The 18,361-nt window shown below is 44.6% G+C and overlaps 1 protein-coding gene across 3 annotated transcripts in view; it reads left to right on the forward strand.

Moving 5' to 3' along the window:
• The window catches only part of ASTN1 (astrotactin 1), a 323,626-nt gene that overhangs the window by 163,779 nt on the left and 141,486 nt on the right, over nucleotides 1-18,361 (forward strand). For all 3 annotated transcript variants that reach the window (XM_029231191.1, XM_029231192.1, XM_029231190.1), the window contains exon 8: nucleotides 6,264-6,348. In XM_029231191.1, coding sequence (XP_029087024.1) covers nucleotides 6,264-6,348 — 85 coding nt within the window. The remainder of the gene's footprint in view (nucleotides 1-6,263; nucleotides 6,349-18,361) is intronic.

Genomic DNA, 18,361 nt, shown 5'->3' on the forward strand with positions numbered 1-18,361 from the left:
ACACACACACACACACACACACACACACACACACACACACACACACAGAGATGTAGGTGCCGAGGTAGAAGGATATTAGTAGAGGTTGACTCCAAGAGATCTAGCTGTTACTTGTGTTACAGTCCATTGCTGTAGCTCTCTGGGGGAGTAACAGGTAACTGCAACGTCAAAAGTTCACCTTGATAGGTCTAAAAGTTGTTGTTACGTGGGCCCATCACAGAGATTCTAGGTCCCCCTATGAAGGAGAAAGTACAGCATTTTAAACATATGATGTCTAAGACTGTGCTTACTTGCTGCTCCTCCCACGCTGTCAGGCAAACACCAAACTAGACAGATGGGCCGTGCACCATGCCCAAAAGCCAGTGGGCTTGGGAGAGAAAAGCAGGCTCGTCTCAGAGGTGGAGCTTCTCCATGCAACTGAGCTAGTCTCCCCTCTGACTTGGATTAGGAGACCCTGGACCACCTCACTTGTTAAACTCACTTCTGAGAGAAGCATGATCTCCAGAAGGCCTTGGAAGCTTCACCTGAGGTTTTTAAAGAACAGGAAGCACTTTGAATTACAGGTGGAAAGAGGGATTGGTGTTTTAAGCTTGGAGGGTCTTAGAGATAAACTCCTCCTTCCTTTAGGTCAATGCTCAAATTCCCCAAGAAGTTACACGACTTGCCCGAAGCCCCACAGCTACCTAAGGCAGAGTCGGTGTTCTGTCTACCGTGAAATCAGAGCAGAAGTGGGATTGTAAAGGGTTGCTTAATTCCCCTGGACAGGTCAGAGCCAACGTACTTGTCACTGTGACACTATTCAAGCAATCACCGTTGCTAAGCATCACTGTTTCCTGAGCCAGAAGCTGAAGAACCTGCTTGTCCATAGCAAAGCTCCCATCACCTCTTCAATCCCTCCTGGATATCTCATTTCTAATCCTTACTGAAAATGACTTTGGGAAGCCCCTCCCCTGCTAGTGGCTTCCCAGTGTCTGTGACAATTAATGAATTTCCAACTGGAAAGCCAGGGAGAGAGATTAAAAATAAGAACCCACCACAGAACTAAGGTGCGACATCTTCATTCCGGGGTAGCCGCTGAGAAATGATACTGCAGGGACTTCCATTTTCATTAATGCTGGGGTTGGAAACCCTCCCCCTTCCTGCCCTGCTTCTGTCTGTGCCTGGGATGATGTGGCCATCCCACATGCTCGTCAGTAAGAAACTTTATCGCCTCCCACACTCCATCCTAAAGCCTTTCTCCAAAGAGCTGAGTGTGGGCATTGGCTGCAAGTCAAGTCGACGTTATTTTTGCAGTCCTCCAGCTAACTCACTTGGAAATGTCATGGTGTTGGGACATGTGCTTTCCCAGCCATGCCGAGGGGTCTGCCCACATGGATGGGTGGAACTGTGCAAGTGCACGTGTATACTTTTTCACACATGCAAACAAACACACAAACAGGCGCTCAGTCACTGCAAAGGAGCACCCTCCAGTGCCTGAAGCTCTCCTCAGGCATCCTTCCAACGTGTTTCAAACTTAAGTGTGTGTTTACTCGTCACCTGCACAGAGGTCCAGAGTACCAGGTATGATAGGAGGCTTAATGGGCCCCCGAAGATGTTCACGACCTAATCCCCAGAACCTGTGAAAATGTCACGTTACCTGGCAAAGAGGAATGCAAGTTGCAGATGGTATTAAGGTTGCTAGACAACTGATCTTAAAATAAGGGGAGCATCTGGATTAACCAGGTGGGCCCAGTGTAATCACAAGGGTGCTTAACAGTGGAAGAGAGGGGCAGAAGAGGCCAGAGTGATACGACATGAAAAGGACTCCACCAGCCATTGCTGGATTTGAAGGTTGAGGAACCAGTGAATGTGGGCATCCTCCAGAAGGTGGAAAAGGCAAGGAAACAGATTCTCCCCTCAAGTCTCCAGAAAGGAGCATAGCGCTACAGACATCTGGTTTTTAGCCCAGTGAGACTCGTATCAGATTTCTGACCAGCAGAACTGCAAGATAATATATTTCTGTTGTTTTAAACCACTGAGTTTGTGATAATTTTTTATGGCAGCTATAGAAAACTGACACACTAGGGAAGGAGAAAAAGGACAGAAGAAAAATAAGCATTGTTATGCCTTCTTTATATCAATCACCCTGGCACAGTTTATAGAAGGTGGCTGCCCAGACCTTCTGCGGATGTGTCAGGAATCTACGGAAGGACTGGAGCTGGAAGAGACTTGAGACCATTTTCCACTCCAGCCTCCCTTTTGCAGTCTAGCAACGTGCTATCTGGGAGGGACGTAATGTACCTAAAGCCCTTAGCCCGGAAGCCCTCTGCCAACTGCACACTGACATCCTCTCTCAGATCATCCTAGGTTAGTAACCCTGGGTGTGTCTCTGGTCACGTGGGGCTAACAGCAAACCACTGAAATTGTAATGCTTAATGCCCGGATGGATCCAGCCAGGGGTTGACTTTTCCTGTACTTTCTAAGGGTTTTTGTGGTGGTTGTATGTTGGCTTGTTTCCTGAGGGCAACACAGACTAACTGGCCTCAGCAACTTCTCTTTCTGCTGCATTCCTGGCCTTTATTCCGCCATATGGGCAGCTGTGGAGGCTTCACACACCTGCTTGATTTCACAGCCCCCTTCAGTTCTGGCCACAGACCCTCACTGCCCTTTTCAAGGTATGTAGCTTTTATGAGTCTGCAAGGAGCATGCACTTCAAGCTAAATCAAGTTTTAATCACCATCCAAGATGGTCACTGAAATTCCTTCTGTCCCAGATCTTTCCATAGGCTGGTCCCAACCATGAAGAAATGTGTAAAATCTGGTGAGGGGCATTGGACCAGTTTTGCAGACTCACTCTAGCCCTCCTCCCCTTTCCTTACTCTGAATAAGGGCCTCTCTCTCTTTCTCTAGTCTTCCCTGGTTTTTAGAACCTAGTTAGGTGGGGTAGCACAGCTCCCATTTTGTTCCTGCCACCTGGATTGCCCACTCATCCCAAACTCTCTTTTGTGGCTCAATTAAAGCACCTCCCTTCAAGGTGTACTTTTGGCCTATTTCCCTCTGTCTGCCCTCCCAGAGTTGTGTGGGGTTGTTTGAGCCTACCTCTTGCCTGATGTCTGCCCAGGAGAGGAGACCAGGCAATTAGATATTATTCAAGCCCAGATGTCTGACAAAGATTTCCCTTTTTGGATGAAGCGTTCCCAATTGACTTTAATAAAAGCCAACTGCTACCTGAAGGATGGAGGTGATCAGGACTTTTGGCCTTGATCTGTAGTTATGTCTGTGAGCCCAGTCATGTCTGAGGAGCCCTAGCTTCAAGGTCTTTCTTCAGTCGTTCGATGAGATGCGTGCCTCCATCCATCTGTGGAATGGGAAATGACTGGAAGGCACTGCCTGTTAGCATCTGCCTTCAGAGTACCTAGCACAGATCCAGTGTAGGCATCTCCAGGCCCTGCACAGATCATCTCTTGGGTGGGCTTCTACTCTCTGGCAGTGTAGTTGTCTGTGAGTGCCTCCTGCAGGGCACGCTCCATCCCAGTTGGGCACTTCTCTGTGGCCGTGACACGTCTCTCTGTTGGATTCCTATGAACACCACCACAGAGTCGGCACGTCATGTGTTCCCTGCCATCTGTCACAGCAGATGCAGAGACTGTAACACTTCTAGCTTAGGAGGGCATCCAACACCCTTGTGGGGTCTTTAAAATTCACAGCTAACAGTCAGAGCCTGTGCTTGCACGAAACCCCTCTTAAAGTCAAGATTTAGCAGTTGGTTGCCATAGCAACTTCCCTCATCAAGTCTGAACTCCTTTCAATGTAGATGGCCAGACTGGTTTTGAGGAGGAATACAGAAGAGGGAAGTTTGGTGAGTTCCGGAAATGAGGATGATTTAAGAGACGAATTTTGGAAATCCTCAAACTCTAACATGATATGTTTGAAAAATGTCTCTGTTGCTCTGACTCCGGGCTGCGTATAACATTATATGGAGGAAAGCTTTACTTGTTGTCAGTAGTGTGTCCCCACGTAGTAATGAATGATGGAAATCTCATCAGGGGATAATGACTGTGAAGGCAATTGAGAAAGGTACAAATGGTAGATATTGCCAGCATTAGGAAAATCAGGCTCTGCTCGAGCTCTGAGTTGTTACTGCATTTACTTTTACATGTGTTGTGGTAACTAGATATCGGGTGTGGAAGGTGGACTACCTTTTTTGTCAAAGCCATCCAGTTAAGAACATTGTAAGAGTCAGACTGATGGGTTTGACAACCTCTTGAGATTCCTTCCTGTTTTGTAATATCATATCCATGCCTAATGTCCACAAGGAAATTGAAAGATGATCTCCTTAAGGGCGAATCATTTCTGGGTCCTTGACCCATTAGTTGGCTTGATATTGGCACCTTGGGGAGAGGTGGTGGTGATGGTATCTATAAATTTGGGACACACTCTTTAATTAATTTGTTTATTTTCCATTACACAGTATTTATAAAAGGTCTCCTCACGTATAGGAAAATCTAGCTTGTTCCTGCTCTTGTGTAGCTTATAGCCTAGAGTCCATGCTTTCTTTGGAATTGATACGGTATGAAGCCTGGCTCCCGGTACTTCGCTTCTTTTGCCCGCCTCTGGTCCTTGCCCTCGTTATCTTTCCTTCTATCAGAGAAACAGCCTTCCCCTGAAAGCCTTATCATCAGCTACCGAAGCTGTGTTTTCCTGTGTTCGACTCCCAGCTCCCAGACCGCTCCTAGATACAGCTCAGCACCACTGAAGCCAATAAGTTTCACCCTATTGTGAATCTAGCCTGCAAGGAAGCTTGAGTTTGTCATACAGGAGGCAAAATACTGATCTAACACTCCCTGTGGATCCCTCCCAAACTAAGTTACTCATTTCTACTCCACTCCTCAGCACCTTGACTGAGCAGGTGTTGGAGAGGAAGACGAGTGTTATCTGTTAGTGAGACCCTGATGGACAGTAGCTTATAGGTCAGTCTCAACAAGAACGGATGCACTTAGATCCTAACAAAAACTTCTTGCTCAGAGCCTACCCAGTCCTTGCCGCCATAACTGTGAGGCCCCTTCACTTCATTTTTATTGTTTTTTGTCTTTGAAAAGAGAAAATAGCTCTCAAAGCTATTATTCCATCTATATCCTTTTTGAGTGTTTCTTCCCAGGAAGATAAAGAAACCTTATCCTTTGTCTCCCTAGGGTCTGGCACCTTTGTAACTTCCAAATTTTAGGAAGTCACACTCTGTTCTTTCACTACCTGTAAATTAAATAACCAGCCAGTGAAAAAGACAATACCGGTGCTTCAGTGGAACTGATCTCAGTAGCTTAGGGATACATAGCATTGCCTAAGGAATTATTAATATAAGGAAGCAGTTACAATTTTCTTCAAAGTCAGACTAAGTAGAGCAATGCTTCTTAATCTTTTGGGGGTCTTGGATTTGCTTATAAATCTGATGAATGTTATGGAGGCCTGCTGAGGAAAGATGCACATACACATATGTACAGTTTCACATACGACTCCAGAGGGGTCGTGGACCTCTTGGTACACTGTTGAAGTAAGTAATGATAATGAAACATAGTGATATCCTAAACAAACATAGATGATTCTTCTGTTTATCAGCACCAAGATAATGAGCCATTTTCACTTAAAAATAAAAACCCAGAGTTCTTATAAAACTATGATAGGTATAAGTGGCCTCCTCTAAATACAGCAGTTGTTCTTGGGCTAGCAGCATGGCCTGGTTGGGAAAAAAGGTCTGGAGTCAGAGAGACATAGGTTCAACTATTAACTCTGCCATTTAAATCTGTCTCTAGATCCCTTAATTCTTCTGAGCCTCGATTTCCCTCATCAGGATAGCATGGCTAATCATATGTACTTTTCAAATTTCTTAGAAACATTTGATGAAATAACTCACTTATGTGGTCTTCAAACATGTGTTGATCATCTAATATGTGTCTTGCAGTATACTGGCCACTGAGAAAATAACAACGAAGGAGTCCCTTTGCTCAAAGAGTTCTTGGACTTTGTGTCTGCAGAGCCCATGTAATAGGTGCTTTGTAAACGTTAGTGTCCTCAACCAGTGAAAGTTATCACATAGTGAAAATGGAGAGATTGGTGGTGTGTTCCTTCACGTGGGCAGTGGAGATGGGCGTGTATGGTATAATAGGATTTATGGTCTCATCCGTGCCAGTGTTAGTTTGATGTGATCATTTCATATTAATTTTCTCCAACACAGACATGTTAATCAATTTCTTCTTGTTTCTTTTTCTTCTTCCTCACCCTGCTTCTAAGGGGAATGCCTCTGCTACGAGGGTTACATGAAGGATCCAGTGCACAAGCATCTTTGCATTCGGAATGAATGGGGAACCAACCAAGGGTAAGTGAGGGGACGGCGAGTTAGCCAGTTCCTGGACGTCACCACTCCCTCACGCAGACGTGACGTGGAGCAATTGTGTGGAGAGGGACAGAGCTAAAGGGTGGTTCTATTCTGAACAGCAAACGGATGAACGTGTCACTGTGCGTTTCCATGTTTACACCATCCCAGTGGTGTCCATCTCATCTTCCTCTCCATTTACGAGTTCAGAGGTGATGCCTCTGACTCGCAGCCCCAAGCCTCCAGCTGGGATCTGGGAATCAAGCTGTCCCTCTCTTCCTTTTCACACCGCCATCAGCCACGAGGATTCCACAGATAGAACTTAGCTGATGATTTTGTTGGAGACACGTGAAGTCGCACACACTCCAGTGTAGCTCTCCCAGAGTTCAACGAGCTTTGCAAGACTGATATGAGTGGAAACTTGTTTTCACCAGTACTGTCAGAGAGGGTGAAATGCAACGACTCAGGGAGTGCTTGGCATTGAGTCAAAGGATTTTCACCTGATCTCCAATTACCATTTCTTTTAAGATCTTTGCTTTTCCCCAAGCACAGACAACTGGGATAAGATAGTTACCTTGTCTATTGCTTTATATTTTATTCATTTTACTTTTTTTGAATTTTTTCATGGAGAAAAAATATACATAAGATAAAAATGATCATTTTCACCATTCTTAGGTGTACAGTTCAGTGGCATTAAGCACATTCACATCGTTGTGCCACCATCACCACTATCCATCTTCTATTGCCTTTTTTTTTTGGCATTACGAGGGCCTCTCACTGTCGTGGCCTCTCCCGTTGCGGAGCACAGGCTCCGGATGCGCAGGCTCAGCGGCCATGGCTCACAAGCTCAGCCGCTCCGCGGCATGTGGGATCTTCCCGGACCGGGGTACGAACCCGTGTCCCCTGCATCGGCAGGCGGACTCTCAACCACTGCGCCACCAGGGAAGCCCTTCTATCGCCTTTTAAAAGCAACTTCCTACTTTGTTTTGGGTGCTGAGAGATTGCTTTCTGCCTTGGCTGGGTTGTGGAGGAGGGTGTGGGAAGACAGGGATCAATGAATGCTAACTAATAATAGCAATCAATGGGACAGGGGAAACTAGAAAGAAATCAAGGCAAAAGCCACCTCGGGGCTTCCCTGGTGGTACAGTGGTTGAGAGTCCGCCTGCCGATGCAGGGGACATGGGTTCGTGCCCCGGTCTGGGAAGATCCTACATGCCGCGGAGCGGCTGGGCCCGTGAGCCATGGCCGCAGAGCCTGCGCTCCGCAACGGGAGAAGCCACAACAGTGAGAGGCCCGCGTACCGCAAAAAAAAAAGAAAAGCCATCTCGGAGTGATTGCTTAGACTGCGGAGTGGAAATGTGTTTGTGGCCTGGCAAGGTGGAGAAAAGAAATCACCATCCCTTCCCATGGCACCAAGGAGGACTCCTAGCCCTGAGTTCGATGCTCAACCTCCTCTCTATGATTCGGAGGAGCCCAAGCCTAGAATACTGAATGTGGTTCTGGACTCTCAAAGCAATAAATATGGAGAAAAATGGGTGAGAGTTTGGAGAAGAGCAATAAAAATGATTGAAGAGCCCAAAGGAGTGATTTATGATGAAGGGGAAGAAGAACCCCACTCAGAGAACTTGACCAGCTGATAACTAAGTCATGGAATGATAGATGCCTGTAGATGTTTGAAGAGGGCAGATGTGCTGGAACAGGTTGAAGTTGAGGGATAAGGACAAGAGAGAATGAAGTTAAGGAAAGGAAATCTGAGTCACAGGTCAGAAAACTTGGGGGAAGTCAAAATGCCATGAAATTTTTCTGTTAGTGAAAATGAAGGATGGCTCCGTTTTTCCACTGAATTTGTGATCTTATCAGGGAGACAGTCCACAAAGTGTAGAGGAAGATGTTTGGAGAAGGGTAAATGCATATGAGGTGGCCGGTTGTTGAAAGATTGGTGGGAAGGGCAGAGAACTTGGCTTATAGATGCCAAGTGGAGTTTGAATAAAGAGTGCCATTTGCTATGGCTATGTAAAGTCAGTTCAGTCCCCTTACTCTCTGCCCTCTGACATGTTTGCATAGTTGCCAAGGAGCCAAGATTTTAGCTTATGTGCTGGCCGAAAATCTCAGTTGACTGTGATTCATATTGAGTAAAATATTGGAAAAGGTGATGGATAACCAGCTCTCTGTCTCTTAGCCTGCATACCTGCTGCTGAAGTAAACAATGACAAAAAATCATTTCACTTTTGTGCCCTGAATGATCCAGGCTGGCTCTCTGCAGTGATTGGATTTGGTGGCTAATCGCTCAAGCCTCCACATCCCTTGCCTTGTAGACAGATCATGTGACGATGGGCCTGACTTCACTGGGTAATTGCACAAGGCTTCATCATTCCCTCTGGCTGTGTGTAGAGACAGTCTTGGATGTAGACAAGAGCCTCCAGGGAAATGGTGGAGGCCCCACGTTGGTGTCATTTAAAATAAGACAGGCTAGAGCCCTGAGTTAGAGACTGACAGGAACATTAGCCCCAGGAAACAGACAAGGAGACCTAATCTATCATTTCCATCTCTAATTTCCATTATTCTCTGATCATCACTGTCTATAAGGTCTCATTTTGGACACTAATAAAATAATGGAGCAACTGTTAGGAGGGGAAAAAAAGTGACTGTCATGAGAATAATGGAACCAGGAGTGATAAGCAGCATGTTTACATGTATATAAAAAAGTGCCAGACAAAGGACTGCATCTTCCTCATAAAATGACAAGATAAATGAAAAGTAGAACATTCATACATCTTGATTTAAATCAGGGATCGGATGCCACGTTTCTTTAAATGATTCTTACAAAATTAATGAAAATTGATTTGAACGTGAAGACTGTCACTTGAAAAGTACAGATTGCTAACTAATGACACGTACTGGGGTATTACGGAGAAATCAGTGGTAGGCCTGATTTTCCTGAATATTTTATTTAATGGTCCGGGAGGGAGAGGTGAACAGCTTGTATGGGTATTTATGTTTTTCACTTAGTATTCTATATTGCATACATTAAAGTAGCTGAACATTCTTTTGAAGTCGAACAACCAAATCCTAGGCCAGTGAAAGTTAAAATGAATTCCCTTATGAAAATCTAGGTTAATGTACCAGGACAGAAGTATCAACAAGCAGTCGTGACTTTCAGACAAGGAAGAAAGTTGGTCAAGGACATTAATACAAAAAATTACAAATGGATGATTCCGGGAGACAGAGAAGTTATACCTGCAGCTTTATCCAGACTCTGCTTTGTGCTTCGGTTTACCTGGACCTGTATGTGTGCGTATGTGTGTGATGTGTGTGTGTGTATGTGTACATGAGTGAGCTGGTTTATTCATAGAAATCCTCTCCCCACCCTGCTCCTTCATCTACTCTCTCACTCATTCATGTTTTCAGCAGATATTCACTGTATTACCCATCGTGGCCCAGGATAAAGTAGGTTGCTAATTATAAGAAGAAGATGTTATCTCTGCTCTGGAAGAACTAATAGTCTAGAATAGATAGATGGGCACCTAACAAGAAAATTACAATGAATTCTAAAACCTATTAAAATAAAGGTTTGAGCAAAGTTCAGTGGGATTACAGTTTGACTCATGTGACATCTAAGGATCTGGAATAGGATTTCATGAGGAAGTTAAATCTTGAACTGTTCTATTTAACAGGTCACGAAGGTAATTCTAGGCAGAAAGAACAGCATATGCCAAGGCATGGAGGCTTAAGAAGCATGGTTTTTCCAGGAATGGCAAACAAATAACTCAATGTAGCTCACGGGTGCAGTTTATAGAGACAGGAGAAGAGGCTGATAAGGTGGGTAGAGACTAGATCTTAAAGAGCTCTTGCTTACTAAGACTTTGAACCTTAAAGCTCCATGTGTACACCCCTAGAATTGTCAGCAGGAGGTGTCTGTATATGTGGAGGGCTGTTCCGTCACTACACATTATTTTTCTGGACCCTTCAAAAGAAATTAAAACAATCCTAAAGGGGCTTCCCTGGTGGCGCAGTGGTTGAGAGTCCGCCTGCCTATGCAGGGGACAGGGGTTCGTGCCCCGGTCCGGGAAGATCCCACATGCCGCGGAGCGGCTGGGCCCGTGAGCCATGGCCGCTGAGCCTGTGCGTCCAGAGCCTGTGCTCCAGAACAGGAGAGGCCACAACAGTAAGAGGCCCCTGTACCGCAAAAAAAAAAAAATCCTAAAAAGAAAACAAAAACCAAAACAAACACACAAAAAAACTCTCTCAAGACTATCTAAGGTTTTATTTATCTGGATCCTGCAAATAAAGCAGTCTTAAAATTATCCTGTAGATAAAAGTTTTGAAGACCATACAGCAAAGAGTGACAGAAAATTGGGGACCATAGGTACAAGACATGTGAATCGAGGGGGTTGCAGCCATTTTTGGTGACTCTGGTTTTGCCAGAAATGCCCAAGGAGAAGTGAGGCTAGTTGAGACATTCGTGTGTGAATCTTGGTGATAAAGCCAGCCACTGTAGTTTACCCAGGTGACAGGATTCAGGGTGGCAGGTTGTAAAATCACTGAACTCATTACAAAAGAGGCTCTGATTCACTAAAAGTAAAAATAGCTTCAAAAAGATTTAAACAAAGTCATGGATGACAGACTTCTAATAGTTATTAAAAGAACATAGGATGCTTGAGGTTACATCCTTGGTCTTTGAGGTTGGCAACAAAATCAATCATTGCCTGCCCCAGCACCCTTGGTGACCCAGGTGCCCAGCAGAGGACCCGGGATGGAAGGATCCCGCCCTAGTGCAGGGCTTCACCACATCTCTGTCTAACCTGTGTGAATCCACAGCTGCTCAGCCTCCCAACCCTGTGGCTTCATAGACACAGCCAGGGACTGTTAGTGTCTCTATGTGATATTTGTCTGCTAGGACAACAAGGACAAATTTAAAAATTTCAAAGATAAGAAATGAAACCAATAAATGAGGGTGGAGGAGGCAAGAGAGATGATTTACATGAAAATATTAGAAGAGAAAAAACAAATTTATTTAGCTACTTTGGAGATTATTAAGAAAGGCTCTAATAATGTTTTTTGTTAAATTAAGAGTATACCCAGTGGCCTCTAGATACATTTTTCAGAACACCACAGTCAGATTAAATTCATGCATTTGAAGATTCCCGGTAAATAATAGACTGATTTCTTATTCTGGCATCTCAGATACAGAGGGCAATACCAAGGAGATTCCCCACTAGAGAACATATTACTAGATTTCAGTGCTGAAGAATGGTGATAGAGTGATAATTTATGAGATGGGAAAAGACCAGCTGTGGAAATGAACAGGTGTTTCTCCAAGGTTTTAGAAGCTGTTGTCAGGAATAATCCGGCTCATCAGAGCACTTGTTTCACTGTCTGCTCAGGAGGCAACATACTTACCTACTTACCATGACATCCCCCCCAGACTAGTACATGTGTGTGCTTGTGCCTGCGCATGCACGCACACACACACTCACACACTCGTACATAGCCCGTGCCACCTTAATATGGCCTTTCCATTGTCCCGGGTTTGTACTGTGCTTTCTCTTTCTACAACTCATCCCTGCTACTTACCCTCCCAGGGATCCCTGCTTAGGGATTCTAAATCTGTATAAGGAACAAATGCCCCACACCACAGAATCCAGTTTCCTTTTCAAGCCAAGAATGGGGACCATGTTTGTCATGGTTGGCCTCAGCCCCTCGGTCTTGCTCCAAAGCGTCCTTGACAGAAGGTAATTTTATTAGGATCTGTCTGAATGATGCCATCCTAAACATTTCCCTAGAGACCGCTCACAGAAAAATGACCACAGCCCACTAGAGAGGATGCCTTTGCCTCTGAGCTCTAGGTGTTAGCAGAGACCAACCTGCACTGATGATTCCAAATGATCTAAAACCCATTCTCACCTTCTGGCCACCTAAAGCTGAGCCAGAACATTCTCTCAGCTGTCTGACCATCAAAGTGCAAATGCTGAACCATCGTATGGCAGTGACTAGAATGCTAGGGGGTAGCTCTGATTCCCAGCCCAGGTCTTGGGCAGTGTTTGGCCTTCTTTGACCTTCCCAAAGTCTCGTCAGAAGTGACTCAGATGGAGTCAGACAGTCCTGCGTGACATTTGACATTTCCTGACTTTCATTTGTCCGTTTCTAGCTCATCGTCTGGCTTTTATTTCCCCACCCCCATGCCTGTCTCTGTATCAGTGATGCCCTGTTCACCTTCCTCCAACCCCTCAGACAAGATTTGCAGGCCAGCCTGCTGCTGCTCTTTTATCTCTGGGCGCCCTCCTCCCCTTCCCTCCAGCCCCAACCTCATTGTCTGTGCCCAGCTCCTGTCATTGCCATGCCAAGCACAAACGGGATTATCCTCCCATTAGCTCTCTTTTTATTGTCCTTTTTTCTCTTTGTGTGTGTGTGTGCGTGTGCATGCGTGTGTGACTCTTTCTAATTGTGTGCGTGCGTGCGTGCGTGTGTGACTCTAATTACCTCTCACTTATTCACTTATTCCTAGCAAGGGTTTCCAGTGGTTTTATTTGGCCCTTTATTTCTCATTCTTCTTTTCTTCCCTCCCTTTTCCTTTACTTCCATCTGCTCCACTTCCCCCAGGAGTCAGTAGAAATGTGGCTGTCCTTTCTCCCACCTATTTCAATGTCAAAACAGGTCATCTTAGCTCTTAGTATTAAACCTAAAGTTCCTAGTTCCTTCTCTCGCTAGAAACTCTGCTGTAACCTGATTCTAGCTGAAATATTGCCCTGTAGAAAGAAGAACTGACCCCCTCTGGGTGAGCAGGCAGGAACTGAGTGGTTGAAAGTGGATCTCCACCTACCAGGACCTCCTCAGACGGGCTTAACGGGGTCAAGTCCCCTCAGTTGTCTTGGGGGACCCTGCACCTCATTCTTAGGGATTTTTCTCAAGTGGAAACATGTTTAATTTGACCCATTTTCACAAAAGACGTGTGGTCAGACAGCTGAGTACAGCCATATGCTTTGTACATTGCAGGTAGACATCTAGCACAAAGAGCAGCTGAGGGGTGAAACCTCGCCCCTGCAGGCCCAGGAAAGCAAACTCTGAGACGCAGGGGGCATTTGTCCTGATGCGTGCCTTTTTCTCATTTGCACAAATGCAGTTGAGGAGCTAGAGCTGCCCCTGGCCGGGGTTGTTTTAGGTGATGCCCTTTGCTCCCCTCTTAGAGGCAACTGTAACCTTGGTTACTCAAGATGATAAGAGAGCAAAATACGCCTAATAATTGACTCCCTGATGCCAGTTCATGGAGCAAATACTTAAGAATCATCTGGGGAGCTAATACTGATTTCCGATTGCTACCCCAAGAGATATATTAACTTCATGGGTCTGGGAGAGGGCCCAGTCTTTGTACAGATGGAAAGCTCCCCCCAAATGCTTCTGCAGCCCAGTCAGACTTAAGAGGCCCTTCCTAAGCAAGGTGTGGAGTCCCCACATCCCCACCAGGAAGGCATCCTCTTACCAGTGCACCATCCTCTCTGATGAAAAGGATGGGTTTGTAGACTAGTGGCTGAGTGCATCCTAAAGGATTCTTGTGTTTTACTTTTGGGGAAATAGAGGGCCAGAGAGGTGAAGAAACTTGCTCAAGGTCACCTAGCTGGTGGCCAAGCTTTATAGTGACAGGTGGGTATTGGAGATAAATCAGTTGGGTAAATACTGATTTCAGAGAGAGCCAGTGTGATAAGCGTGTGACATTCTGGAAGTCATCAGCTGTGGATGAGAGATGGGCATTCCCCACCTGCTTCTCTGCATCCTCCTCCCCAGGGCACCGAGGGGACTCAGCTTCATCCCACCCTTCCCCACATGACAAGTGTCTGCAGTCCCCCTGCAGTACTGCCTACCCCCTGGAGGAGAGTGAAACATCCACGGTGTTCTCTCTGACTAGTCCAGTCACGGTACCAAGAGACTCATTTTAAACAGTACCGGAGGCAGGAACACTCATATTTCCTCCAGTATGACCACCAGGGTGAAAAAATCAACCTCGATTTACCCTCCCATCTGCTCGAGAATGGAAGATAAATTGTTTCAATTTTATAGAAATGAATGTTTTATGTTTGGCCCAGGCTTTCCAGAGAGTGTCCTGAATTTATATATTCTACTGAATGCATGGATGTTTTCTACTAGGAATGCTCCCTGGACCTGCAGCTTCTTTGGGTTTCAGTCTAAGAATACTAGGTTTGAGAGTGCTGTCATCTTCCCTGGCTTTGGGCATCTTGGCTGTTTATCTTTTTTTTTTCTTTAAAGTAAATAGAAAAAAATCCACTCATTATCCCATGCTCAGAGAAAACTACCATTACCATTTTGTCATATTTCTTCCCAATTTCTTTTTCTATGCATCAAAAGTTTTGCTTTCCACTGCCCCCCTTAATTTTTAATGCATTTTTGTTCTCTTTCGTTATTTCACAATGAGCATTCATTACTTTTGTAACCACAAAATTTGGGGGAAATTTCAGAAGGAAGCTTTAAAAGTGTCTTTGTTGTATATTATTTTTCTCAAAACGTTTTCTCTGGGGAAGTTATTCTTAATGTCTATCTGAAAAGCCTCAGTTGAAAACCTGGTTTTGGAGGAAAGAAGAAAGTGGCTCAGGGTCTAGCATTCAGGTCAAATTCCTCTAATGTAAACATCTCTGTAAGTTTTTGTATAACAAAAGGCTGGATGAACACCAGGAAGTGACCCTCGAATTCAGCACAATATTCAATGCAGTACAACTTCAGTGTCACTGAAGATTTTGATCAGTCCCTCAGATGCTGCTGCTTAATCGCTGCTGCCATTTATTAAGCGTATAATGCTGGGCTCAGTGTTGGTGTTGTTGTTGTTTTAATATCATCCCTAATCTTGATAAAAAGCCTCCAAACTGGTTAAGAGGTGAGCAGTTAGTAGTGTTTATTCCACCTGCAGTCTCTGTGAAAACAATTTCAGTAAAAGTCATCTTAAGGTTTGTTCTTCCTAGATAAGTACTTTGAATTCTGCTTCGAACATTCACACTACAATTATTTTTTCCTAAGTTTTAACTTTATGTAATCTCAGGAATTGGAGAGCAAACATTTTGTCACTGCATGTCTTGGTTTTTATCTTTTTTTTTTTTTATAAAAGGAATGCATATAATTCGTAGAAAATCAAAAAAAAAAAAAAAGAAAAGAAAAGAAAGTCACCCACAGAACAGTAAAAAAAAGACAATCCAATCCACCTGAAGTGGCATCCCCTGGAGGGAACTCATTCTGAACTCTTTTGTTTGTTTAGGGATAATTTTTATTTTAAACAAAAATCACACTGTATTGTTATATCTCTTGCTTTTTAAAAAATATATATTCATATATACACATACGTATATATGTATGTATATGTAGTGAGAAAGGTGCCTACTATTATGTGAGGCTCAGCAGTATGGTGACCAGGGTCACAGTGGTGAACAGAATTGCCTGATGCCAACATCTAGGCTCTTTTCATTAGACCATGACGCTACTCAACAATTGGAATAATCTTTTCCTTCCCTGGTACTCTTCTTCCCATCAAGTTTATTAACCTTTCCACATGGTTTTCCACACTGAGAGTAGCATGGTTGGCTTAAGGAGAGATAGCCTGGAAACCAGGCTTTCCAGCTGAGGTTGGCTTTTGGATCTAAGATCTTTGGGTGGAGGAGAGTCCCCAGATTTCTGTTGTGCAGGACTGTGAAGGGAGGCCGTGGACAGCTGTTCAATGCCCCAGTGCTGCACTAGCCCAATTAGCCCCGGAGGTGGAGGATTTCCGTGTGGCTGCCCAGACCACAGTGCCCGGCACGGACTTCCTCCAATCCTGACGTACAGCAGAGACTCCCTTGCTTATAACCAAATGAGAAATATGACTTTACTTATGTCTGTATTTATTTATTTATTTGTTTGTTTTTTGCGGTACGCAGGCCTCTCACTGTTGTGGCCTCCCCCGCTGCGGAGCACAGGCTCCGGATGCGCAGGCTCAGCGGCCATGGCTCACGGGCCCAGCCGCTCCGCGGCATGTGGGATCTTCCTGGACCAGGGCACGAACCCGTGTCCCCTGCATTGGCAGGCGGACTCTCAACCACTGCGCCACCACGGAAGCCCTGTATTTATTTTTTTATTGAAGTATAGTTGATTCACAATATCATATTAGTTTCAGGTGCACAACATAGTGGTTCAATATTTTTATAGATTACACTCCATTCAGAGTTATTATAAAACATTGCCATACATCCCTGTTTGTATAGTAGTTTGTACCTCTTAATCCCCTACCCCTGTCTTGCTCCTACCCCCCTTCCCTCTCCCAGCTGGTAACCACTGGTTTGTTCTGTATATCCGTGAGTCTGTTTAGGCCTTGTTACATTCCTTCCACATGAGACGGATGACTTTAAATGGAGTGAGTGCTCACCGTGGTGGGATGGTCACAAATGGGAACATATTCCACACTGAGAGAAGCCTACCTGGAGTTAAATTAACATCAAAGCCAGTGAGCTGTAGTACTTTGCATGCCTGGTATTATAACACTCCCCACACTCTACCCTTCAGGGGCAGTAGTAATAGTCGTGATACTAATATAGTAATAATAATAGCTGACACATATAGTTCTTGGGGTACATCAGCCAGCCCTCTAAGTTCTTTTCATGTACCAAGAAATTTATTTCTCATTTCAACACTATGAGTAGAAACTATTGTTTTCCCCATTTTACTGGTGATCTGTTGAATATTTCAGCAATATTGAAAGTCTCATTGGCAAGAAAAGAGAATCTCGGTCCCTAAGGAGAACTTTCTGTTGCCAAACCCCTCAAGGGCTACTGTTCTGAGAGTCTCAAAATGAAAGCAGGGGAGAGGCTACAATTCGGCCTTGAGGCTCTGGGGACAGGGGATCCTTGAGTCGATGCCTTGATTAAAACAATGACAAGTATGTAGTCTGTAGTTAAGTATCTCTTCCAGAATGATGTAGAGTCCTAGGGAAAGTGACGTGTCACTAGAGGGACCTAGCTGGAGGCCTAAACACAGTAAACGCTCTAGGCTGGTAACTGTTGGGACCAGACACCTGTTACTGAGTAGCTCTGTGCTCTGGCCAGTGTAAAACCACAACTGTGGATTCAAATCAAGGTGGCCCATTGTAGCAGAGGCCGTGGCACACTCTTCACCATGGACCCTATGCAGGCATTGCATTTGCCCATTTACTGGCACAAATGTGGGAGACTAAAACACCTAGGCAAGTCCTTGCTATTGGCAAAGATTCCAGAGCCTTTGCCCGATGGGTCAGGAGTGAGATCTTCACGTTTGAAGGATGGGGCCATCCATTTTATTCAGACTACTTGGCCTGGAAAGAAGGTAGTCTGGGATATGTTCAGAGGTTCTTCTTTCCAGGTATAGTCTTAAATATTGTCAACCAGACTTCACTTAATAGCCTTGGTCAAATGATCTCATCTTAACCAGGAGGCTGGGGATACCTCACTTCCTAGAGAGTTTATGTTCACCTGCTCATATTTTTATCTGTGTGGGAGGCAGCATAGCACAATGGGAAGAACACAGAGTTGCAGACAGACAGGCTTGAGCTCAAATCTCATTTCTACTACTAAAAGCACTCAATTTTTGGCTAGCTTCATAACTTTTGAGGCTCAATTTTCTTTTCAGTAAAAATAAGAATGTTGCACTCAATAATGTTACATAAAATATGTAAGCACTTAAATAAGTGATGGCATCAAGTATCCCATTGATGATGTTTTGCATTGGTCATAGCCTCATTTATGTTCCATGAACTGCCTCCAAATGATGAGATCTTAACATCAATTCGGCAAGTTGGGTTTAGAGGAATCCACCTCTAGAATATAAATTCCACGAAGGCATAAACAATGTCTCTTATCTATCATTGCATTGCCAGACCCTAACACACTGCTTGGCACATAGTAGGTACTCCATAAATATTTGTAAGATAAATAAAGGCATGTGGTCATCTTTGGGCAAGACATCCACAGACTTCTACTTTCTGAACCTAATTGTATCTTTAGACTCTCTTATG

The sequence above is a fragment of the Monodon monoceros genome, unplaced genomic scaffold (genome assembly GCF_005190385.1).
Source record: "Monodon monoceros isolate NGI ecotype Baffin Bay Population unplaced genomic scaffold, NGI_Narwhal_1 Super_Scaffold_18, whole genome shotgun sequence".
Classification (NCBI taxonomy): Eukaryota; Metazoa; Chordata; class Mammalia; order Artiodactyla; family Monodontidae; genus Monodon; species Monodon monoceros.